The 9,481-nt window shown below is 35.5% G+C and overlaps 1 protein-coding gene across 2 annotated transcripts in view; it reads left to right on the top strand.

Annotated features, from left to right (window-relative positions):
- IMMP2L (inner mitochondrial membrane peptidase subunit 2) overlaps positions 1-9,481 on the top strand; it is an 898,438-nt gene that overhangs the window by 38,700 nt on the left and 850,257 nt on the right. For both annotated transcript variants that reach the window (XM_003802241.3, XM_023508300.1), the window contains exon 2: positions 3,637-3,773. In XM_003802241.3, coding sequence (XP_003802289.1) covers positions 3,639-3,773 — 135 coding nt within the window. In that variant the 5' untranslated portion in view covers positions 3,637-3,638. The remainder of the gene's footprint in view (positions 1-3,636; positions 3,774-9,481) is intronic.

The following is a 9,481-nucleotide window of genomic DNA, read 5'->3' as shown; positions in this document are numbered from 1 at the left end:
AAGAATATAATATATTGACTGTTCACTTTGCTGTACGATAGATCTCTTAAATTTATTCCTTCCATCTAGCTGTAATTAAGATCCTTTTCCTGGGAGGCACCTGTGGCTCAGTGAGTAGGGCGCTGGCCCCGTATACTGAGGGTGGCAGGTTTGAACCCAGTCCCAGCCAAACTGCAACTTAACAACAATAAAAATCCTTTTGCTAATATCTCTCCATCCTTCTCTACTCACTAACTATCCCAGGGATAATCTACTATTCTACTCTTAACTTTTATGAGTGCAACTATTTTAGATTCCACATCTGAGTGAAATCATGTAATATTTGTTTTTCTGTGCCTAGCTTATTTCACATGATGTCCTTCAGATTTATCCAGAGTGTCATAAATGGGAGGATTTAATTTTTTGTGGCTGAATAGCATTCCGTGTATGTCTATATATCACATTTTAAATTTATTCATTTATGTGCACTTAGGTTGATTCTGTATCTTGGCTGTTGTTAATTGTGCTGTGATAATATGGAAGTACAGATATCTCTTTGACATACTGATTTCAGTTCCTTTGGGTATATATCCAAGAGTAGGAATGCTAAATCATATGTTCTATTTTTAATTTTTTGAGGACCCTCCATACAGCAGTCCATAATAGCTATCCTAAATTATATTCCCACCAACAGTGTATGAAGGTTTCCTTTTCTCCACATCTTTGCCGGTGCTTGTTACCTTTTGATAATGGCCATTGTAACTGGGTGAGAGGATGTCTCACTGTGATTTTGATTTGCATTTCGTGATGATTACTGATGTTGAGATTACTGATGTTGAGCTTTTTTTCACATAGCTGTTGGTCATTTGTTATGTTTTCTTTTGAGCAATGTCTGCTCAGGTCTTTGCCTATTTTTAAAAGGAAGTTCTCTTTTTACTATTGAGTTGTTTGGATTCCTTTCATATATTGTCTGAAGTGTAGTTTGTGAGTATTGTCTCTCATTCTGTAAGTTGTCTTTTCACTCTGTGGACGGTTCCTTTGATGTAGAGAAACTTTTTAGTTTGATATAATTACATTTGTCTTCTTTTGCTTTTGTTGCCTATGTTTTAAGGTCTTATCCAAAATGTTTTTGCCAACTAATTTTGTGACGTATTTCCCCTATCTTATAATATTTTCATAGTTTCGAACCTTATATTTGTCTCTATTTTTAGTTAATTTTTGTACATGATGAGAGATAAAGGTTTAATTTCATTCTGCACGTGCATGTTCAGTTTTTGATTGGGGTAATTTTAGGTGTCTACATAAATCTGCAGGTTAAGAACATGTAGTGGGTCATAATAATTAATTTAGTGATTCAAAATTAGCAGTTTCTTTTGAAAAATGAAATATGCTAGGCTATAATTATAACCTATTATAGAGTAAGGATAAGTATTGTTTTATGAAACTTTTTAATTCTTGCTGTGAGGTATTTATGTGTATATGTGTGCATTTGTGTATGTGTGTGCATGAGCAAGTACAGAGTTGCTATATAAGATGTATTTCTTCATGTGGTACATTGTCAAAAAAGCTTGAAAGCAATTGTCCTAGATTGATAATTCTAGAGAATTCTTTTGCTTTATCAGGGTCAGAAAGCTTTGTGTTCCTTATTACGTTGTTACTCTCTCTTTTATGTGTCTTCAAAAGGAAAGTTTCCTTCAAAATGAAATGAGAAGTGGAATCTTTTGGGTTAAACTTTGCAAGTGGTTCTATGATTATAATAATTTGTGTGTCATATAGGTGGTAGCCTCCTTTCTTCATATGCTCCTCTGGTGTCTCATTTCAAGGTTAAATGATATGGGTCACTGGATAAAATCTTCAGAAATGAGTACCAGCCAGAATTTGCCTATAGTTTTTCTGCTTTTTTATCTTTACTTATTTTATCCCTCTCCCGTGTCCTCTTCTTTTTTTTCCATGACTGTCTGTCTTACCTTTTTACTTTCCGTCCCATGTTCATGCCTATTTTTGCTTCTTTTTGTTTCTGTAATATTAACATTATCATAACAATGCTCTTATAGTGTGGTTTTTCGGAACTTGAGGAGTCAAGATAATGTCCTGGTGTATGCCTTTCTGGCAAATACTTGGTCTAAATTGCATTTCTGGATACTTCTAAAGCTACTCTCAAGAGGAAAAGAAATTTCAGGACATTTGGAACTAGAGTGATCTGTGAGGTTCACAGAATGTGGAGTTTGTTAGGTCTGAACAAACCTTGTGATTCTGTTAAGGAATTTTTCAGTTGCTCTGATCTAGTCTTGCACACTAAGGGAGGAGAGGTCAAGCACGTGGAGCTTGTCCAAGTTAGGGAACCAACTGGTAATTTATCTTTCTTAAGGCTGTGGTCCCTAACACACCTCTCCCACCCCATTGCCCCAGCCTGCCTACACACCAGCAGTACCAGTCTTTGGCCTGTTAGGAACTAGGATGCACATAGGAGGGAGTGGGTGAGCCACTCACCATTTCTGGTGCATATAGGTACCAGTCTGTGGCCTATTAGGAACTAGGATGCACAGCAGGAGGGGAGAAGGGGTGAGCCACTCACCATTTCTGGCATTACCTCCAGAGCTCTGCCTCCTATCGGATCAGGGGCACCATTATATTTTTATAGAATCGCAAACTCTGCTATAAACTGTGCGTATGGGGGTGAGGTTACATACTCCTTATGAGAATCTGATGCTCCCCATCCCTCCTCTGTCTGTGGAAAAATTATCTTTAATGAAATTGGTCCCTCGTGCCAGAAAGGCTGGGGATTGCTGGGTTAAAGGATCTCCTTATCCATGGAAAATCTGAAAATTAAATCAAATGGTACAGGCTAAGTCAGATTTGGTAATAACTTGTATTGAACTGACACGTAGTGCTTTTTTCTCCTGATCTACGGTAGATTTTATTGTTGTATTAGTTAGGAGCTTTTTGGCTACTATGTGTATGGCAAAGGCCAATATAGCAGCACTTTAAATATGATAGAAAGTGATTTATTTCTCATTGACAGACTGACAGTTATGATGCCCACATGGTGTCAGAGATCTAGGATTCTTCTATTTTGTTGCTTTGCCATCTTTATTTAAAGCTTTTATTGCATACTTGAGAAGGCTATTCCTCACCTACTACAATATTGTTATTAATACAGTTCTATGATGGGGAATATAAAGTGAAGAGCTTATTCCTTTTAAGGGTATAACCTAGATGTATGTCATTTCTGCTTCTATGCCATTGATCAAACCTAGCTGCAAGGGTCATACTTAGCTGCAAGGGGAGGCTGAAGCCACATGTCCTACTAAAATTTCTATTGCTGTGGAATAGAACAGACATCAGGGGTATAAGGAGCATAAATTCACAAAAATGTTTTCCTTTACAATGCTTATTTTTTTTCTAACTTCTTACTGCTTTGTAGGGAGAAATTTTCCACTGACATTATCAAGTGGATTTGAATTACTGAAAAGAGTTAACCTGAGTAATTCCCTTTGGGATTTTAGGTCAAATTTATTTCAATGGTTATAGGGACAAGTGCAAAATATATTAAGAGACAAGATTGTTTTTCTTATTTTTCTTGTGCTGTTTTGTAAGTTTATTTTTCACCTTTCTAGAGGCTAATTGCCTACTTTTTTTTTTTTTTTTAATTTTTAGGTATGGCCCAGTCACAAGGGTGGATGAAAAGATATGTCAAGGCCTTTTGTAAAGGCTTCTTTGTGGCAGTGCCCATGGCAGTGACATTCTTGGATCGGGTCGCCTGTGTGGCAAGAGTGGAAGGAGCATCAATGCAGGTGAAGATGAATATAACCTCATTTTGTAAAGCACATTCTTCCTTGTTTCTCAAGCACTGGAAATGGGAGTTCCAGTTATTATGTCTATTCTGGGAGCTGAAAGGTCATAAAAAGGCATTGAACTGAAATTTCACTTTAGTAAATTTCTTTTTAAGGTCTTCTAATGCAGTTATATTATAATGAGAACAGAGGTAAATAAAAATAACTATCAGATACTCCTTTGGGTCATAGTTTGATTTTTTCCTGAGAATTGTAAATTGAGATCCTAGAGAAATTTTGGTAAATGACACCATTTTCTGTGAATATGGGCATTTTTGAATGTTCTTTTAAGACCAAATTATTAGTATAGTTGCAGGATAGTTTTGGGTCAAATTCATTTACTTTATGTTATCATATAGATGCATGATTTTAGTTTGCAGAAAAGTGTAGATCACTGATCCCAGATAGTCTAGTGTGCTCTTTTTAGCATATTGCTGATAGAATAGATTAAGTGCAGTTTTTAGTGGAAGAACTTTGGACTGGAGATTTCTGAAAGTTATATACGAATAGTCTTCTGGAATAACTTAGAGGAAATTTTGTTTTTCTAAAGTTGATGTCTAGAACCTAGCTGTTTAAGTTTATGCAGTTATGCAGAATTTGCATGTTGTAATATGATTTGGTTTCTTCCCTTATTAACTTTGTATTAAGTTCATGCACTGAACTGAGTAGCATAAAACAATGACAAAAATGAATATGTAAGCTTGTAAGAAATTAAAACTATACAGATAATAACTAGCTCAGTTTTTTTTTTTTTAAAGTTAGAACTAGTTAAGGGCATAGATATCAGCTTTAAGGAGTTTGAATGAATTTGCTTTATTTATTGTAATTGTGGTATTAGAAATTAGACTTTTTCCTGAGTTCTAGTAGTCAGTGAGATAACGAAGGTCAGTGGATCCTTAGGGTGCTGTGCTTTTTGGGTGGGGATAAGATTTAAAGCCAGGCTGCCTTTATATTCTACTGCCATCACTTGAGCATAGAAGCAAAAGGGCCTTCTTTTGGGCAGGGGATTCTGACTTAACCTTTGTCTTTCAGGTTCCCTTTATAGGGGTCACCAGCGTAAAGCAAACTGGTCACTTATTTGAATGCGAAAAATATTTTAATGTAGGCATATAGTAAACATCGGAAGAGAAATTTATAGTTATATGGCTTTATTTCTAAATACAGTTTAATGCCTTTAACTTAAACTGGATTTTACACTTCCTACCTCTTTAATTTTGAATTCCTAATGGCCTTGCCTTAGACACAAACCTTAGGGAGATAGATTTTGCTGAGCTTTTGAATCAGAGTGTCAGAGTGTTCATTTCAGGTTAAAACAATCTTCTCCACAGCCACTCAGATCCCTTCCAAAGGATTCCTTTGAATCCATTCATGGGTATCTATCTTTTGGTAACAAATAATTTTTTCTGTTTCTTTTTAGTGCTGTCTTGCTACACAAACCATCACTGTCCTGAGAAGGACTTTTCCAGAACAGAAAACCTACTTACTCTGGATATGATAATATTCCAGAGGATCACATGGCAATTATAGTATTTCAGTCTTCATATTTTTAGCCCAGTATATTCCTATTGAACATTTATGTTAATGGCTTGTGCTGAGAGCTAACAAAATTCATTAAAAAGTATATGGTTCTTGCTCACAAGAAATCGATTGTCTTATTAAGGACAAAGCTTATATTCACGGAGAAGGCAGTGAAGAAAGTATTCAATCATGTCATTCTTAAATGTCAGTCTGTGGACTAATGCCAGGTTTGCATTAGATGCATTTAGAATCTGTGGTTGCATTAGAATTTCTTTCAGTATTCCTGGGACTCACACACAAGAAGTCAAATTTATTACCTTAGAATTTATTTGGTATATTATGTAGAGTTTCCTTGGCTACTGGTTATAGAAAAACAGTTGAAATTAACTTTGGTTTAAAGCAGAATTTATTGGAAGGTTTATTATGTACCCATGAGGAAGGCAGGAGTGCATCAGTTGTCAGGGACAACTGGAACTAGGACTTAAACACTGCCAGGGTGTTTGGTCTTCTCGCCTTCTGTCTTCGTCTTGGCTTAGTTTTCTCAGAGCAGCTTTTTCCACATGGCAAGGCACATGGCTGTTGGCGGCTGTCATCATGTCGGATGCCCAGTTTCATCGCCACCTGAGAGAGATCACTCCTTTTGTCTTAATTTTAGTTTGAAAAATCTTGGAGAAAGGCTGTTATTGATTCAGCTTGGGTCACATTCTCTTAAATATAGAAATGAATAGATCAACTTTGGTTATCAGGATTGGGAACCATGACTGGTCTAGCTTTGGACAGTTCGTTCCCTTAGCCTATGGCTAGGATGAGTGATCCCTAAGAAAATGATGACATCTATTTGAATAATGTTCTGTGGGAGTGGGAGTAGCGTATATGTGATATTTCCTAGTGGAAGGGGGATGCTATTTTCAGAATAAAAGCAAAATGTATATTCTGGGTTGGACATTATGACTCACATCTATAATCCACTACTTTGAGAGGGTGAGGTGGGAGGATCACTTGAGACAGAAATTTGAGACCAGGCTGCATGATATAGTAAGACCTTGTCATTAAAAAAAAAAAAAAAAAGATATTCTGGGAAGAAAGGAAAAATATGTATTTATTACATTTGGGTCTATATTTTATGAATTTGAGACTAACTCTAGGTATAACAGATAATTTTATTTATAATTTTATTAGATATCACTAAATCATATGTAAAATTATTTAAGAGCAGAAATTGGAATGATGAGTTTTGAGAATTAACTAATTCAGCATGTTTGAAGACATCTTTGCTTTGATGAACTAAACATATTTAGACTGTGGAGTTCAGCAGAATTTTTGGCAATTGAAATAAATTCTTGCCTTTAAATTTCTCTAATGAGTTAAGTACTGAAATAGCTGGCAGGATGTGGAGATCTCATCTCTGGAAATCCCTGAGCATCTTACAGAGAACACACTGATTTTTCCTGACTCTTAAAAAAGCCACTCTAAAAGATTACTTAACTACTTGTAGATGTGTCATTTAAGAAAAGCTAAGAATTGAAAGATCAGATCTCATTTAATACCAGTCCTTTGGGTTTACTGAATAAGTGCTATTATGGCAAGACTGAAACATTCACTTTGAGTAACAGATTTTACTATAAGAACTGTTTTTAGGTCTTTCAAAAATTCTATTGGCTTGTGATTAGGAGAAGCTTGTTTTCAGGATTCCCTCCTATGAGTAAGAATTCTTTTTAAACACTATTCAGTGTTTTTTTTTTTTTTTTTAGGGTAGGGTTTTTAGTATTAATTTACAGTTTGTTAAGTATCTGACTAAAAGGATAGGGGTGATCACACATGAGTCTCAGCTTGTTAAAGGTAAATCATACTTGAACATAAAGTTTTTAGTCATACATTGATATAATTCAATGGAAAATAGGAGATAGTTTGTAAAGTATTTGATTTTTTATAAAACTGTATAGCTACATCTATTTTATTGGGTGAAATGTTCTTTTGCAGTGCTGAACACACAATGAATACTGGCACAAATTGTTGGTTAATGATTATTCATACTGACCTATTCCCCTCTAGTGCACATGAATCACTTCTACTGGTTGCTGAAAGGTTACTATGAAAGTAGATGCACTTTTTTTTTAAAAGAGGAGCACCAAATTACATGACATTAATTTAATTCAGGAAATGAAGACTGATACTGCATATAGTTGAAACTACAAAGGGAATTTATGTAGGTGGAATGCAATTATTCAAATTAGAACTTCAATCGCTTACAGAAGCTTTTAGAGTAAAAGGATGCCTTGGGAATAGTTTAATGACCTCATACCAAAGTTTTAGATTTTATTTGGTTGAGAATGCCTGTAGCAGGGTCACTGGTTTTGATCAAAGGTGTATGCCTTCCCCAATTAAAATTAATATTTAAGAATTTAAAAAGTTAAATAAGCAATTTGAAATGTCATTATCTTATTTTTGTTGCTATATAATTTTTATATAATATATTATTTTCTTTTTTCTATTTTGCATAGCCAGAGGGGAAAATACTTGAAAACAGTACTACACAATACTTTCTCTCTAGCTCAGACTTCAGAGATACATACATGCAGAATATATTAGGAAATTAGAGAATATGAGGGAAATGGGGTTTGATCAACATTGAGGACTTTGGTCATCAGCAACAAACATTCATTGGTTTGAAATTGTCTTCACTTTTAGCTAGGTTTGTATGGTCCTGAAGAAACTCTGTGACTTCTACCTGGCTTTTGCAGTCATTATCTTGTTTCCTGCTGAGTTTAAAACTAAAAGTTCTGTCAAAAAGCAAGCAAAGAGGCTTTCTCCTTCTCTTTCTCAATCTTTTTTACTTAAAAAAATTTTTTTTTAACCTATGGAGTGCTTAATAATACTCAATAGTCAATTGTTGGTTGTAACCATTATTTTGACATTCTGAGAAGCTGGATACCAATAGACTCTCAAGAAAACAGACATATTGTGATTTATACAGCAGCATTTAAGGTAGATTTAGGGAGTTTTATGTTAGCTGCTGAATTTGCATTTCCAAGATGCTGGGAACCACCTGGCACACATTTCCTCCTGTGCTGACTCCTCTGTGTTGTCGCTGGCCTTGGCCTGCTGGGCTGACGTCAGAGGAAGCCAGGATTTCATGTTAGAATGCTTTATTGGCTTACTTGTATGCTTTCTTCCCAAATTAGCTTTGGCTCAGAAATCTCATCTGAGGTTTTTACCCCTTAGGAATATTATGAGTTTTTGTATAGTTCAGTAACCTGTCATCAAGAGAGTGTTTGTTGTATTCATAGCAACAAACATATGTGATCTCAAAACAGTTGGTGAGTGATAACTTTATAATGTCCCTTTGTGGATTTTTCTTTACTTCCTGCTGTATGCTTCTGTTTTATATAGCCAGAGTTATGTCTGTTATTTAAACACTGACTTAATTATGCTTTTTAAAAAAATTCTTCAAGGAATTTTAGATTTACACAAAAGTTGCAAAGTAGTGCGGAGAACTCCCATGGCTTCTCTGCTTAGAGACACTGATTTTCAGTATTTGGGCAAATTTATTTTATTTATTTTTTTTGAGACAGAGTATCAATATGTCACCCTCGCTAGAATGCTGTGGTGTCACAGCTCACAGCAACCTCAAACTCTTGGGTTTAAGTGATTACCTTGCCTTAACCTCCCAAGTAGCTGGGACTATAGGCACCCACCACAACGCCTGGCTATTTATTTGTTGTAGTTGTTGTTGTTTGGCAGGCCTGGGCTGGGTTCAAATCTGCCAGCTCTGGTGTATGTGGCTGGTGCTCTAGTCACTGAGCTACAGGCGTTGCGCCTGGGCAAATTTATTTTATTGTCTCCCTCCTTCTCTGCCTTTCTTCCCCTGGCTTCCATATTTATGCAGGTATATACACACATTCTTACTGTGTTATTGAAACATTTGAGAGTGAGTTGCATACCTAATTCCCTTTTAACACTTAGTAATTCTGTACACTCTTCCTTCTAAGTCATGATGCTTGCTCATTGATACATTAATGCTTTTCTTTAGCTGAATACTTTCTTCAAAGTAGTATACAGCTTTAGATACATTAAGGGATATTGATGCAAGTTCTAAACTTTACATTTGAAATAACTGAGGCTAAGACAATTGAGGTATTTTGCCTAAATTC

Source organism: Otolemur garnettii, unplaced genomic scaffold (assembly GCF_000181295.1).
Source record: "Otolemur garnettii isolate 467f Iridium unplaced genomic scaffold, OtoGar3 scaffold00242, whole genome shotgun sequence".
In the NCBI taxonomy this organism is placed as follows: Eukaryota; Metazoa; Chordata; class Mammalia; order Primates; family Galagidae; genus Otolemur; species Otolemur garnettii.
Note: the sequence above shows the minus strand (reverse complement) of the source record. Positions and strands in the feature narration are given on the sequence as shown.